The sequence below is a fragment of the Strix aluco genome, chromosome 1 (genome assembly GCF_031877795.1).
Source record: "Strix aluco isolate bStrAlu1 chromosome 1, bStrAlu1.hap1, whole genome shotgun sequence".
Lineage (NCBI taxonomy): Eukaryota > Metazoa > Chordata > Aves > Strigiformes > Strigidae > Strix > Strix aluco.
In genome coordinates, this window is record NC_133931.1 from 155,771,348 (window position 1) to 155,788,538 (window position 17,191).

Consider the following 17,191-nt stretch of genomic DNA (forward strand, 5'->3'; position numbering starts at 1 on the left):
ATAAGGATGCCATCTGGCCACAAAAGCGTGAGTTTGTCATTCTTACAAAATGCCAAAGATACTTTTCAGCCTCCTGGTAAGCTAGACAGTTAAAATAGGATGTCTAGAGACCATTAAGACAGACAGCCCTGTTCTCCATAGCTTTGCTGATAGGAGATTGGTTGAAACTTCCAGAACTCTGTCTTAAAACAAAAAGGGTGCAATACTGAGGGGTTTTTTTAGGTTGTTTTTGTTTGGTTTGTTTTTTGTTTTGGTTTGGTTTGTTTTTGTTTTAGAACACTGAACTGCACAGCACTTTGTCAGAATTGTGTCCACTCTTGAATATTTTATTACTTTAGTGCTCATATGAAATGAAAGGGATGCACAGAATTATCACTGCAGTACTCTCTTTGCATTATTTACAACCTTAGAGGCTGCAGCACTCCAGCATAATATTGGTAACATAAAAAGGCAGAATTTCTCCTCAAGCCAGGTGTTTAGTTTCACAGTCTGCAGTGCAACATGATGGAAAAAGGTCTCTGAACATCCCTTACACATCCCATCCCCTACCCCCACCTTCTAAATGCTGGCCCTCTGATGTGCAAGGAATCTGAACAGATGAAAACTCCATAGCATTCAGCAGAAGCGGGATCAGAAACCCCTGTTCCTCTTGCAAAGAATACATGGCCTTGCTTCACCATCCTGCCCAGTTATTCCCACCCCACCCTTTTTCTTGCCTTGTTAAAGTCCTCTGAAGTTGCCCTCATTTCCTTCCATGTCTTGTTCAAGAGCTGAATGCAGATACAGAAGAACTCCTCAAACGATCTGTCATGGGTGAAGAACATGGGATGGAAATCGTTGCAGGTCTCACTGGCTAAAAACAGAAAAACAAGCAGGGTGGAATAAAACATGTACAGGCAGGAACTTCAAAAAATAAACATAAAATACAATCAGCCACAAAATTTAGAAAACACTGTAATTGAGAGGAATCCCAGTTCTAGCAGCAAAGGATGTCAAAACATTATCCTGAAAAGCCAGCCTTGGTCTCCAGTCTTAAAGACAACGAAACACCATATAGAGCCTGTCTGCAGGAGAGCAGCAGCAAGAACAAGAGGAAGCAACTACCTGCTTGCCTGAATAGTCTCTCAATGAGCGTTTCGTTTGTGCCAAGATTTGTGGTTCAGACTGGGACAGAGAGACACAGGGAAGAAGCACAAGTCTCCTCATGAAAACAACAGCCTTCCCCACTGCTAACAGGATGTAACATATTGCCTGCTGAGAACCAAACACCAAACCTCATCAGTCACATAATAGTATTAAGAACAATGTACACATTGAAATGTGAAGCTCTGCTGACACAGCAGATGATCTACCATATTGTACATGGATATACCACAGAGGTAACCAGAGGAATCTAGGCAGACATATACATGAGAATATAACTGATCAAATTTGTTCTTTGAAAATAACTGGAAACAAAAGAAATGGATCTTCTGTTATCTGTCCCTTATCTGAGATGGGAAAAAAAACCCCAACCCCAAGCTTTCTTTTTTAATCAAATACTGGTTTTAAGGAAGGAAAAAATAAAATACTGTAATGATGATCCCAAAAAGGAAAAGTACAGTTTGGCAAGACTGCTGTGAATCTCCTTGAGAAAAGAATGGATTTTCAAAACATGAGGGCTGAAGCAATGTTGACCTCTGGGCACATCTGAGCAATCAGGGAACAGAAGAGGCTTTAGCCAAGGACTGAAAAAGATCCTTATCCTTCCCATGACTTGCAGGGCCACCTCAGTAGGTTGCATATTTATGTTCTTAAAACACTAACAAAAAAAGTCAAGTTGACTAAGCCTTCCTTCACATAACCCAGTCCTCAGATCTCTCTGCTTCAGCTTTCACCTCTGCATGAGTGCTCCTTTGGACTTTTCCAGCAGTCACTCACATGCCTACACAGTAGCATCTTCCCTTTTTCAGGATCAAACAGTCACTGGTTAGGCAAGCTTCCTTTTCTGCAAGAACAGCAGAATTATCAAGCGTTGGGATATATCACCCTTTTCCTGAGGCTGGATCACTGTCTGACATCTGCTTTCTCTTAGTGGAACTGGAGAAATTAGAATTAAAGCTCTTTGCAGGAGAATGTGAATGGCTCAGGCAGGCTGACTCCCTGCATCAGCTGCAAACACTTGATCCTGGTACCTCTTCTAGCTGCAAAACCACCCTTTCAGCGTGTTTAGTTACCTCTGCTACACCACTAGGTCTGCCATAGGAACATGAGTTGTGCTTAGAATTACCTGAGCCCTCAAAGAAAAAGCGTTTGTGATCTTTCCCAATATGCAGTATTTCAATTATAGAGCAAAACTCTGAAGCTTAATTGTAAATTTGAAGCTTAATTTTACCATCAGATTTACTAAGATCTAATCAATTCCTCAGCTACGTAGAGAGGATGAGAGTTAATTTTGGAGCACAGGTTTCATTCTAATCAAGTAAACTCCATTTACTTCAAAGGATGTGCAGTCAAAGGGGAATTAGTCAAAGCAGAAACTTGTATTTATGAGGCACGATTCAATCCCTTTAAGAGAATAAAATGCCTCGGGCGTGATTTTCAGAGCACCTTCAGCTTCCATTCATTCCACTGGAGCTGCAAGGGCTCAGCACTTCCAATAATCAGACCTTCAGCCTGTAATAATGTCAGAGACACAACAGAACAGATTCTCAGAGGGCACTTGTCTTTAAGTCATGAAATACTATAATGATGAGAAGAAATAAAATAACACCAAGCAGAAGAATGCAGTCAGTACCTTCGCTGTATAAATCACAGCACGAAACAAGGCAATAACCCTTGACACATGCTGGCCTTTCTGATCCTCCTCAGAGCCTGAGCTTATCACTGCTCCTGCTCATAAAAATCAATAAATCAAAATTAATGGAAAGGCTAGGGATTCTCAGAAACTGATCATCCGTTCTAACTCATGCTCCTTACGATAATCAGCCCCAAACTGTATCTACTATGTTGACTGCTCTGCATGCAGAATCAGAGGTGTCACCTCCCCCCACCTTTTTTTATGAGTAGGCAACACACCATGTTTTATGCCTTTTCAGTCTGAAAAAGTAAAAATCACTGTTATTGATATAAATGGAGAAAGTTAGGCCTATTAGAAAGCAAGATCAATGTCTTAAAGCACAAAACAAATCCTAAGAAAAATTCAAAACCAAATGACAAACAGCTTCCTCAAAATTCCCACCAGCATCCAGATAGTAGAGGAAAAAAAAGTCCATATTGACTTCAAAGGTAGCTTTTTGTATGTCTCAAAAATTCTATCCAAAATAATACAACCTGATGGAAAAAAAAAATCACAAACAAAGCACATCAGCAGTGTTTACATTATAGCATATCTACAGGCTGCAGCTGAGGTCACGTCTATGTTCTCCTCAGAGTGTTTAGATATCTAATGAAAGACAACCCTTGTCCCAGTATGTTCCTTCTCCTTTTAAAAGGTAAGATGAGGATGAAGCAAAAGGCAATACTGTGTTACTAGCGTTTTCCAAACTAGAGTAAGACCGAGACATAACTTACAATCTTACCCCACTCTCTCCAGCCCCAAGTCAGCATCTCCAACATCAGAGCACTGCCTGTCTCTGCAGAATGGGCAAATTTATAGACTGCTCGGTTTTACTGATTAAAAACTTTGTGGATTTATTTTTTCACTAACTTGCAATTTGACTAGTTCTAAACTGAAACAGAGGTCCAGCATTACAATACTTTGGAGACCGTCTATATAAGACCTGCATGCAAAATTCCTGCCCTTAAGCCCAGGACTCTCTAACCTTCATTTTCAAGAGCAGGGACTAACCACATTTATAACCACACAAAAAACCACACACGGCTGCAGCGCAGGGACACAAATCATCATGATTATTTAATAACATCATCAAGTTTTAATTACGCCTCTGTGAGATCACCTTCGAAAGGCAAGTCACAGATGTCTGGCCTACATAAATTAGGTGAAGATCTTGTTGATTTTCCTTTCTTGGCACAATTCTCGGAGCTGTAGATCAATGTGCCACCTCTCAGGATTCAAGTAGTCCTTCAAGCTTCTAGCTGATCTATAGCTGTGACTTTGAGGAAGAAGCTTTGTTCATTTCTCATCATAAATTGCACTGGCAAAAAAAGAGCTAATTTCTACCTGGGAGTTTATGTGGTTCCTTCAGTGTATATTTTTAGTGTCTACCCAACAGAATTTTGTCTGTCAATTCATTTCCTGAATTACAACAAAGACATTCAAGCATCCCAGACTGTTCAAGCAGTAAACAGATTTGATATGTTATGCTGTTCCTCTGTGAATTAGTAGAAAACAACAGGAAAAAGAAAACAAATTGAGAAAGAGGAAGAGAGTTATACCTTCATTTTTTACCTCATCTCTAAATGCCTTTTCCCGTGAGAAACACCACCATCAAGTCTGAATTTCTTTTATCTGTGTCAAGAACAGTTAGGTATTTGCATATTTGCATAAACCTGTCTTGGAAGGGCACAGATTACATGATGATGTTTCAATAACTGTTTGACTTGAAGTACAGTAGAGATTTGAATTTCAAAGTTGCTGTGGTGAACTGAATACAGACAATAGGGATTTCTGCATGCAAGACAGATTCCAGGGAAGGACGAGTGCACCAGACCAGACACCAGGCTGGTGTGTCACCTCACTGTTCAAACCAGTATGAACAAAAGGTCACCAGTTCAACAGAAGCTAGTTGATAGCTGGAAGTGCTGATTACATCTTTCCCCCACCTTGAAAAGTAGGGTATGTGTAGATATCTATACCTAGTTTCCACTTGGAAAGGGAAAAAAAACAACCAACCATGAATACAATTTTTTTATCTTACAATTTTTGTTGTGCAATACTTGAAAGTAACACAGAGATAATCTCTCCCTTCCCGAAAAGCTACAACAGCAGACAGAGACACAGTAATATACCTCTCTAGGCAAGGTATTGCCCTTGATCTTAAAAAACCTCCCTGACTCTGCTAAACCGCTGTGTTGATACTAGATACTCACCCCTCACTGCATCTTTAAAATGGCATATGGTCATTCTGACCTTCCTTGTGAAGTTCTTTAATTCAAGAAATGAAAAAGGTTGTACTGGTGTGAAGCAAAATAATAAATAGCTGTATCTATCATGAAGAGGAATGCTTGAAATTAGGAACCACCCAACCCATTATTTTCAAAATCCATTCATGATGCTATGGGGGGACAAGTTGAGGTTACTTAAAAAGGCATTTTTCTGCAAACTTAAGGCTTAGACCCATCGCATTGGGAATGCATGTGAAAGATTATTTACTAATTCCAAATGAGCCACCTCATTCATGGATGTCAGCCACATACAACTGGTCCACAAAATAAAACTAGAATAGATTTGATTAAGTAGATAATAGATAAAAGTGATAACGTTGCTGTGTATTTCAAATATTTTAAAAACAGGCAGACAGCTTAAGTCAATCAAATTATTCAGTCAGTCATATAAATACGGTCACCTCATGTTAATACTACGATACATAAAGAGACAGGCAGGCACCTGTGGTGAGGAGTAAGCCTTTGTGCTGGGGTTGGTATTGACAGATCCTGTGCAGCCTGAAACTCATCAAGAAAAGCATCCTGAAGTTGTATCAGCATAATTTTGAGATGAGGGAAGCAGTGATGCAGAGCTCTGGGAAACTGGTTTGCAAAGTCCCAGGGAGAGAGTGGTTTGAAAACATCTCCCTGTCTGAAAGGTACCTGGGATCCATGTGATCCAATCTTCAGAGAGATCGGCGTTTTCTATTACTGAGCTGCTGCTTAATTCTGGGAGAGCCATTTATCCCCTCTGTTGTTTTCCTCAGTTTCACAGAATGGAGATGATAATATTTGATCAGAGAGGAGGCGGGTGGAAAGATCCATTGCCCTTTCTGAAGTGCAGCAAGATCCACAAATGAAGGGTGCAATATGGACCTTGGAAATATCATCTCCACTTGGCACAGCCTCCTCTGGGATTATTATTTGCCAGTAACAGAAGACAACCAAAGAGCAACTAATTCTCACTAGCTCTCAGGAGAAGCAGCACTGTAATTTCTGCTTCTCCCTGACGATGCGATACAGTAAAAATAACTACTGCCATGACCATTTTTATATATGCAATCAAAACTTGTCTCAGTAACACATAGAGTACATAAGAAAAAGTGCACCTAATACTGCAGAAATACAGCAATTGCCAAGTTATCTACACCACTGATCCCTGTAGTCTGCTGGCAATAGTTTGAAAGAAAACCTTTGGCTACCTTTCTGGAACATGATAGGGAAACAGTGTAATTTAAGGCAAAGAAGGTCACTAGCAATGGCAGAGCAGTAATGAAGTAGTAATATTGCTGCCAATCATGTAATTTTCTTTCCTAGGGAACAGTGGTGTTTAGAAGGCTCAACTGGTATTAGAACAAAAGCCACTCATCCTTTTTACTTTGATTGTGAGAGTTAGATACAAGCAACTAAGCTTCAAGACACAGCAAAATAATGCAAAAAGCTAAGCTGCATTTGTTAAATTCTAAATCTAGGTGAATTATCTGAGGATTTTGTTTCGCCTGTTTTGAAACAAAATGGGGGTAAGGAAGCACACTGCACCACTGAACTGTGCAAGATGTGTCACTGGCTTCCCCAGGGGTGTGGGCGCATGTGTGTGTCTCAGAAAATGTCATCCCAGACAAGGATATCGGGAGTGAATCCAAATCCAAAATTTCAGCACGAAAATAGCATACACACAATTACTCTGGAAAGCAATGTAAAGCAAGGAAAAATTGCCCCCTCTTTAACATGGTATGTAGTACTTCCAGAGCACCAAAATTACCCAGCAATACATGGCTACAAGAGACCTTCAACAACTTACCTTACCTGATCACATATTTAGTTGGAATAGAAACGATAAGAAATTGCTAAACATGCAGCAAAACTATCGACTCGAACTCCTCATAAAGACATAAGGCAACAGCATTTCTCTGAACCTATGAGACTTCTCATTAGGGGAGCTACAGAGGGAAACTGGAAGAAAAGTACACAGAAAAGGCTTCCTACAGTCCGTAAGCTTTCCTTTTTCAAGGCTGAGAATAAATTTCACCATGCAATGAAAACCAAGGATTCCACGAAGCCTCAAGCCTGGTGAGACAGGCAGGACTAGGATGTTTATGGCACATGCAGCCCCAAGCTCTTCACTAACTTACCCAGATTTGCTTTGAAGGTGGCTGCTGCTGTGTCATAAACACACCTTGTCTCCCCAAGATATCATTAAATAAAGGAGCTACTATTTAAAAATTCACCTCTCTCATTGTCCCAAATAAAAGCAGTGGAAGAACTCTGACTATTGAAGCACAAGTCAATAAAGCCCTGCACTCATCACTACCACCAGATCCATCAGTTCAGAGGTGGCATCTGTGCTATGCCCATAAGGAGGCAGCTGAAGAACAATATCCTGGAGGACTTACCCTGCCACGTCCAGAGCTGATGGTGAACTGAAAGAAACTAACGAAGCCACTAGTGTCCACACAAGCAGACTGACTTTGTAAAGATAACTCCTTTTGCAACTCTCAGTAAATATAGATACTTCACTGCACCTCTCCTACTTAGAATGGACCTGAAGACTGAACATTGCGGTTTGGAAATGCAAACAGAAAGCCAAAGTGTAAAGAGAGGAGAGTTACTAAAAAGGCTCTTATATGCAACAAGGAAACAAATACGATTACAAAGAGTCAGCATCATGATGATAAGGGTTCCCCATCTCTTTCAAAAGCAGCCTGTTTTTATTTGTGATAAAACAGGTGCTAGATATGAATAACTCTGAACTGCCTCTACCACATGTCACAGCACACTGTTGGGCAAACAGGAAAGTACTCTGCTTCCCTTTTCACTCCTCCACTACTCCCAGTATTAAAAAAAGCAGTGATCAATAACAATAAGAAAATGAAATCCTAAAACCTAATGGATAAATTGGAGTATCATTTTCAGAGGTGAGAGAGCACTTCATTCGAATTAGTCATGTACTTCTAGGAGAACTCTTTGAGAGTGGAAATGGTATGAAAAAGCAAGGGCTTGCATTTGTTTTATCAAAGAGGAATGTCTTTTGTGAAAAAAATAAATAGATCTGCAATTATGCTCCAGCATATTTACAGTATCCTTGAATAACAATATAGAATCATAGAATCATTTAGGTTGGAAAAGACCTTTAAGATCATCAGAATGTTAATCAATTAACCTGATAAATTTGCTTAGGGACTATTAAGTCTTTATGGTCACTTCTAGTAAACACATAGAATAAGAAGGAATTACACATATAAAGCAGAATCTACAGAACCTTGTTTAACAAGTAAACATACTAAGCAAAATCTTCTTACAAAAGATAACACTGCTGCTCTGTCAGGTTCCTGACACCTTGCAAAGCACACAAGGCTATAAGGGCTACATGAAAGCTTAACCAAAAAAAACAAAACAAAACAAAAAACCCACACACACTCACCAAAAAAAACCTTATAAAAAAGCATTTCTAAGCCCACAGACTGTCTACTTGAAGTCCGACTGACACAGAGAGTGGCACTGACAGAAGGCCAGCTATGTTCAGACCTATCAAGGGAAACATCTATCACATCTGTTGCACATTGATATCCTAGTTCCTTTCCTCTTGCATCCTTTCTCTCCTAAACCCGCAGAGAAACTGGCCTTAACCATATCTCCAGACAAACCAAGAAGAATGACAGTAGCAATGGGGGAGGTATATATTCTCATCATTTATAAAGAGCAACATAAAGTCAGTCACTTACACTTTGTAATCACTCTTTTTAGCCCTACAACACCCTTTGGCAAAGCTTATTGCTAAATGCTGTAGTCTGTCAACACTTTCTATTAACTGTTGCAGTACCACAGACCCAGAACACTGAGGGCTGGAGTCAGAAGTTCCTGGGTGCAGAACAAATGGGCACTTGCTCTGCCTTTGCTTGCGCATCTCCTTGATGTCCCCTCCCATGAGCAGTATACTGAGAAACTGCCTTTCATGGCAGGATTGCTGACTTTTCACTTCTTACTCTGACTGTTCTAGAGAGCACCAGCTTATTGCTTCTCCTCCTGAAGGGATTCTTGATAAAAAGCACACTCTTACCTCTAATTACCCATCTTCTTTATTAGGGAGTTACATAGACTGCACTACAGGTTATAGCCCGTGCCTCTCCAAAGACCTTCTGTGAGATACTTCATCAAGAATTTACTCTGGTTACCATTTGAAATACAGACCATGCTGTTTCAATTCACAAGAGAGGAGCTGTCACTGAAAATTAATTCTGCTTTAAATAGGCTGGCTAGGGCTCCATCTGTAAGCAAAACTTAAAGGAGCCTATGCAAACCTGCAGGAAAAACACTGCAAAGAGTAACCTGAGAAGGCTACAAATTTTTTAAGTCCCCCCTTGCTACCTAAGCAGCTCCCATTCCCCCTTCCCTCACACAGACCTCCTCAATAAAACCAAATGTTTAAAATTATAGTGCAAAGAAATTATGCGGTCATTGTGTAAGACAACTAATGGCAAAAACTTTTTTTTTTTGGTATTTGATCTTACAGGTGAGCAATAGCAGGAGAACTGCAAGGAAGAAAAGCAAACGAGCAGATGGAGAAGCCAACAAACCAGCAATCAAGCCAGGAAGGAGAAGAATCTTTTTCCTGGTACCCCTATTAGAAAAAAAGAGCTACAACTGAATTACCCATGCAGACCTGGCACAGATCAGCCAAAACCCCTCTGTACTTACCATTAGAGGTGTCTGTATATGAGACGCCTCCTTTGGTGCACTTTTGTGACAGGCTGTTAGGCTTCCCTCAGTGTCCCCATGGTGGGGTATGAGGCAGGCTGGCTGCCCAATACCTCTGCCTAATCAGGCAGGCTAGCTCCCAAAGTGCAAAAGATGGGAGGACAAGTGACCAGTTATCTAGAAAGTGAGTAACACAGCTAAACTTACACTAGCTCCTCTGCCACCACAGAAGAGGCAACAGAACACAAGCACTCTAAAATGCAGCCACTTGTTTTGAATCAATCCCGGATATACTCAAAATGCCAACCAAGGTAGCAGACTGAGACACGGGGGAAGATGACATTGCTATCAATAAAATAAAGATTGCCTGTAATTAAGGTGAAGGAATTCACTGTATCACATCCTAGAGCAAGGGCAGCTCTTCTTTCCTCTCAGATCTGGTTCTAACTATGCTGAAACTACATTGCTTGCTCAAGAACCAGGAGAAGCACACCTACTAGCTCTCCTTGACTTCTTTGAAAATATCTGCAGTACCACTACAACAGCAGCTCCATTTTAGGACAACCCACTTTAGCAATAACACCTCTCCTCCCTCCCCTTCTGCATCCCTACAAACTGTGCACCTCCTTTAAAATATGTGTATTTATACATATATGTGTCAAATTGCCAGATAACTTCTGCCCCCCTCTCCCCTTTGTGAAAGTAAAATGTGAGAAAGAAGAAACCAGTCACTGGATACAAGTCTGCACAGGCAAAAACCTGTGCGATATACCCCAGGCTGGGAACACACTGGCATGTCTATAGCCCACCTGCTATTTCGTTCTTGGTCTGCCATGGGCAACCAGCAGTGCTAAGCGAAGCAGCAACAACCTAGTGATCTGTGGGGAAATGCAAATCTTGCCTCTCCTCATGAACTCAATTGCTATTAGAACCCAGTCGGACTTGCTGCGCCGAAGGTCATTAACTCACTGTGAAAACTGCATCTTAGTTATCTAACCAGAACCGCCTAAATTGTTTTCTCCCCCTACAAATTGTCTTAATTTGTAAATTATGTTTTTAACTATCTGGGCTAGAGTCCCAAAGTCAGACTGGCAGAACAAAAATAAAGCTGCTGAAGCATACTCTTTTAACATAGACCAAACTGAGTAATTGCTACTCACAAAAAAGGAAAACAGTGATGTTGGTGCAAGCTGCTCAGGAAACACTGAACCTTGGGGCTTGTTAGTGTGTTTATCTGAGATCATCACCATAATGCATAATGTGTCAAACATCTTCAAATGACTTTGTGAATATTAATCAATCTCTAGAATGACGTTAGTTAACATTAACTCTTCAGATGTCAAACTTAACCTCTTGAAAGGCAAGCAGAAAATCAAGTTAATTAGACCACAGGCTTAACAAGAGAAGCTATTTAAACAACACATTTCCAAGTGGCACATGCAGCTTGTAAGCTACTCCAGTGGAGTTTTTCACTAACACGAACTGAGCTGTTTGATACTATGGCTGCCAGAGCACAGTTTTGGATAGGTGAAACTATTGTCATCAAACGTTATGTTTTAGAGATGTTTAATTAGGCTGTAATACTGCCCTACTTTATGTTATTGCTCTTCTTTATAGGCTGAAACATTAAACTAGCATTTCAGGCATACCACTGTAAAAAAAAAAAAAGTTAAAACACTGTATTTTAGTCTGGGGAACAGGTCTTTTGCTTAAAAGTATTTTAGAGAGTGCAAACATTTTAAAATGAATTCCTGCTCTATATCCTAGGGCATTTGCATTGTATATTAACAGACATAATTCATTTTAACCCCATACCTTTTAGTTTATAAAGAAGTTTAAAGAATTGCCTAGTTCAGGGATAAGTGAAGTAATGCAGGTTCCTTCTTCATGATGCTTGGTGTAAAAAGCCCTTGCGTATAAATGAACATGTGGGAGACTGGGAGAGGAAAGAGGCCCAGAAAATACATTAAGACTTGCTGAGGTCACATCTTTGTAAACTGTCAGAATCAGGACAATAAGGAGGAAATTTGGTTTAAACTGTAATGTCTCTGATGTTAATAACTGCACAGTATTTCTTTGTAGCTTGTTCCATTACTTATCTAGTCTGTAGCTTTGTTGTTGTCATTGTTTGATATACGTTTTCTCTTTTGTATTGTAAATCTGTTATTTGTTTTGTCCTTGTTGACTATGAGAATTGAATAAAGTGATTTTTACATCATGCCTTGAGGTTCCTGGAGACAGTTATATCTTTTATCGCTTTATTCCACCCTGGCCATGAGTAATTATCTTAATTTTTCCTTGAGGGTCTTATTTTCCCAAATGTGTTATCACTCACACCAGAAATATGTCTGTATGCATGAGGATCATAGAATAGCAACATACAAAGAAGAAAATAATGATTTCTCAGAACCAAACAAAAAAATATGCAGGCAAAAACCTTCAGCTGAAATTTCTCTGTTGGACTATGTCTGTATTTGAAAAAAGAGCTAAGCTAAACTGCTTAGAAATGCTCTCCTATTACTCCCATTGCAGACACTTAGCAATTTCAGACAGGAAAAATGAAAGTCATCTCATACAAGACCTCTCTTTGCTTCTGCATTTCAGTTTAAAATTAGTTCTCAAAATTTAGGATTATTGCTTGGCTGCTTTTTTACAAAGCATTATCCCAGTCATGTCTCAAGAGACATTGCATATAAGGCAAGTACTAGCCTTGCTTTTGTTAAAATAAACTGGTTCATAACACAGGCTAAACAATATAAAATCATCTGAAAAAAAATACCATCATGCCCTCAGAAAGCATTCTTCAATTCTCTCTTGAGTGAATCTGATCAGCTGTGACATATTTACGTACAGGTTATTAGCATCTATCTAAAAACTGTGAAGTAATACATCTGGAAAAGGAAAGTGTTTCCCAGTCTACTATGACAAGTTACAGAAATAACATTTCCAAACAAACCATCAAGAAACAATTGAGATTTCAAATGGGGTTTTTTTGAGAAATAGCTACATTTCTCCATCACCAATAGGACAGATTAGAAATGTTGGTTTCAAAATTACTAAGGTAAAAGAAGCACCAGATTAGCTTTATGAGAAAAATAAACATCAACCCTTTCCCATTTAAACTTGAGAAAAGTAGTAGAAATGTTTCTTATGGTACTTTAAAATTCAGCAGCAAGAAATTGTTCCAGAAAGGAATTAAAGAGAGTCTGAACTGAAGCCATTCTAAACCTCTGTGGTTTTGGGGTTGTTTGGTTGGGTTTTTTTTAAACTGGATCCCAACGTGGTTCTTTATTCAGAAATTTCTGTCGAGCCTGAACTGGCAAAGACTTTGAAGGTGCATTGCTCTTGGCAGCTCAGAGTAACAGCTCAAATGAAAATAGAAACCCCCTGTCCCCAGCTGGGACTTGCTGAGCATGAGGAGCTAAAACCTGATCAGCACAAACATTTCTGCTCCTGCTGGAGATAACTTGCAGCCAAACAGCTCCATGTATCTGTGTGTATCTGGCAGGACACACAGACTTATCAAGTGTGGGGTAAGAGAGCTTTGCTTTTCTTTTCTTATGAGGTTCTGTCTGTCACTGCCCAAACATAGCATTAGCACCAACCACACTCCCACCGCCACAGTGCAATTCTCCTCTGGCCCTCCCGTCCCACCAGGCAGAGCTGGGGGAGTGAGGGAGCTGTTGAGAAGCTGGGGCTGGGTGGGAGGACAGTGAATGGTGCCCTGGTTCCAGCAGAGAAGGTGGCACCAGAGGCAGCACCTCTCCCACTGCTGCAGCCCCTCACGGACCTGCCTGTGGGACACCGACCGCTCCTTTTTTGACAACAGCCTGTGCTAAAACTGGACCAGAATGACCTCAGTCAGCAGATGAGCTCAAACTGGAACAGATTCAAAATGGACTCAACTGATTTCTCCTTGTGTTACCTATTTATTAATTTAGATAAGGCCAGCACCTCCTCACACAATACAAGGGGTTTCACTGTTCTTTAGTAGATTTAACAGGAAGCTAAAGCTTATAGACTTTTTTTTTGTTCTCATGCCTGAAAGACATGAGTGAAATTTCTTTGAAAGTAAGATCAGCACAGTCACTGTTTTTTAAGATGTAAGTTCAAACTATTAAGAGGTTTCTGACAGTACAAGTGGGAGCCCAGCTGAAGCTGTACTCCCTCGCCATGCTCCAGCACAGGCCCAAACCAAGTAGCTCCACTGCCAGAGCAGAGGAGGGATTTCTGCCACCTCCCAGAAGGAGCAGTGCAGACACGCGGTTTGAGACATAAAGCCACCCGGGTGATGGCAGGTCTCGGCACTGTACCCCTGCCACTCCCTGGGCCCAGAGACTGGGCAGCAACAGACCTGGCTCCTGCCACGCTGGCAGTTCGGCCCCCAGATGATGCTTTTGGTGTTCAAACATGTAAATAGCCACAGTTCCTTCGTGCTTTCATAAAGGCTTTAAGTCTTAAAGAAGCTTAAGTTTTCACAGCTACCCACATGAAGGTACCCCAATTATGTGCCAAAGTTATGTCTATAAAATCTGCAAGAGAATCTGCTTTATGTTAAACATCTCCTTTTTGAAATCATACCCCTTCCTTCATTGTAAAGGGCACTTCCTTCTCCATCTCATGATGTCCTTCCCTTCTGTCCTACACACGGCCTTGCAAGTAAGGCAGATTTTTAATAAATTTGTCATGTGAGGAGTATACAAAAGCAAACACAAGGTTTATATTTAAAAAAGGGAGGAGGGAAAGGTGAAATTGGTTATTGTCAGGGCTGTTCTCAATAGCAGGCAAAGCTTCAGAACAAATTTTGAAGGAAAGTACGTAAAAATATACTGAGGTCAATAGAGACTGGAATAAGTATTGCACAGGTTTGCCAAGAAGAGATCAAGTCTGATTCATCTAATCTTCTTTGACAAAATAACTATTGTTTTTCATGGGTGAAATGTGGTGGACTTTATCTGCACAGCAGACAGATTAGTCTCCTGCATCTGACTTGTTTTAAGAAAAATATTTTGATGTAACACTGTGTGCCAGACAGAAAATCAGTAATTCATCTGGAGAAAATGGTATTTGATACAAGAATCAGTAAGGTGCGTGAGATGCTGGTCACATATGGAAATGACAAAAAGTAAAGGGGAGCTATCAAACTAGGAGTAGTACTACTGGAATTTCTCATAAATCAGTCTCAGACTCTGGATTTTCATTAAAGACATTGGCATAAAATCGAGGACTACCTCCACATAATTTGCTGGAGCCCAAAGCTGGTGACACTGCTGATGGTATCCTAAGAGAAGATCAGAGTGTCATAAAGCAAGGATTTTGAGACCCAGAGAAATCAGAATGGTATGACACCGAATAGTGTGAAAGATTTTGAGTAATAAAAAGGATTTCTGCTCTAATCTGAGACTTGTCAGTTGTTAAAAAAAAAAAAAAAACCAGCAGAGAAAAAGACACCTTGTATACAGAGCCATCACTGTGACAAAAGTCCCAATAAAAGCAACAGTAATTCTAAAACATAATCAGTGAGAAATCTCTAGCACAGGTAGTGAAGTATCAAAAACATGATACAAGGTACTGGTAGTACACAAACTGGAATAACACCTGCAATTCTGGTCATTCAATACACAAAATACAGGCACTTAAATGAAAACAAAGTGCAAGGAAGGAAGGACTCCTAAAATGGTCAGTAAATGGAGAATGGTATTGGAATGGACTGAAATGACTGTGCTGATTTAATCTAGCAGGATGAAGGTTGAAATGAAATAATATAAATATGGGGGGGAGGGGACAGAAACAGAAAGAGGAGAGCTATTAAATAAAGAACAAAGTTGGGACTTTAAAGAGGTTTAAAATAATTCTGAATATATTATTATTTAGGCTGGAAATCGGAAGGTTTCCAACCCTCACATGCATGAAAAGAGTAGTAATTAGTATAAGGATGTAGTTCAATAAATCTATGAATGGGAATATATGACATGGCTACCTGCAATGATCCATTTCTAACCCTCATTTTCAGTTCTGCAGTAGTGCTGTTTTCTGCATTTACATCATTAAGCCTAGGCCAGCTACCCTTTAGTGATGGGCTATTATGGAACTGTTGCATTAATTTTTTCTACCTAAATTTGACTAATGTTGATTTACTGAATGTATGGTAAGAAAATTTATTGACCATAAAGGTGCACATGAAAAAAAAATTCTACCTTTCAAGAAACAGAAATTACTTGATCTGCACAACCCTTTTTACTTAAAACTTTGCAATTCTTTACTGGAAACTAAACTGCACTAATGATGGTGTTACATAATTGGTCAGAGCAAGCGTTAGAGAAAACTCAGGGACAATTCAAAATATTTCAACAATCATTATGACATGGCTGTCATAATGAACGATAATTGCTTACACTTATAAATGCACAAAATGAGAAAATAAATTAAGGAATGTGCCCTGCACTCATACACTCTTTCCAACAGTTTCGCGACTATTACAAATATTGCATTGTTACTTTTTCTCCTTTACCAGTTTCAACTACTTTCCTCACATGCTCATCTTTGAAACTGCCAATATGTGAAGATTTCCTATTTTTAGAAATCTTTGTTGCGCTCTCAGCTGAAGTGGCTGGAATTTCAGGCAAACACTACAATACCCTTTAGCCTTTTGCAGCAAAGCCCACACCTCCTCTGCAATGCCATTCCTGTAGAGATGGACCAAAAATGGCGTAGTCTTTAGTAAGCTTTGCTCATCAGCTATGGATCAGGATATATCAACTGGGACTGAACTGATTCAAGCTCTTTTTGTTAGCATAAGAATCATACCATACAACTCAGTTTCCTTGAGTATACAATAGGGTTAATAGTTCCTTTCTTCCTCTGAGAGCGATTGCTTAGATGCTCTAACATGTATCACTTTTCATGATAAATCTGCCAGTATGTCAGAAACAACTTTGCCCTGGGCACCCATAATTCAATTCAGCCTCAACGGGAGGAGTAACAGTCAGCTATTCTAACAAGCAGGCTCTCCATCGCTCCAGCAAGATGGTGCAAAGGCCAACTCCATCTTAGACTCCCACTGATAAAAAAAGAACAGGCTTTAGAAATGAGGCACAATGTTTTTTTATTATCAAATAGATTACTCAGTATTACTGAATAGATGACTGAGATTTTCTTATTAAAGAGATTACCTCTCTGATAAATCACCGCAGAAAGACTTAATAGTCACCTCTCATTTAAACACCAGGTTTTGAAAGTTGGTGCTTTATTTTTTAAAGTAAATCTCTAAATTACATAAATGCAGGGAAATGTTAACCATAGCCATGCACCACATAATGATAGACGCTGCCATATCTAGTGCTGAATCTACCAGAAACAAGATTCTTTAATTGTCCTGTGAATATATTGTCCACTGCCTAAAACCTTCACC

At 39.8% G+C, this 17,191-nt stretch overlaps 1 protein-coding gene across 2 annotated transcripts in view; it reads right to left on the minus strand.

Moving 5' to 3' along the window:
• The window catches only part of ELMO1 (engulfment and cell motility 1), a 308,650-nt gene that overhangs the window by 105,127 nt on the left and 186,332 nt on the right, over nucleotides 1-17,191 (minus strand). For both annotated transcript variants that reach the window (XM_074841559.1, XM_074841549.1), the window contains exon 17: nucleotides 717-853. In XM_074841559.1, the coding sequence (XP_074697660.1) occupies nucleotides 717-853 (137 nt within the window). The remainder of the gene's footprint in view (nucleotides 1-716; nucleotides 854-17,191) is intronic.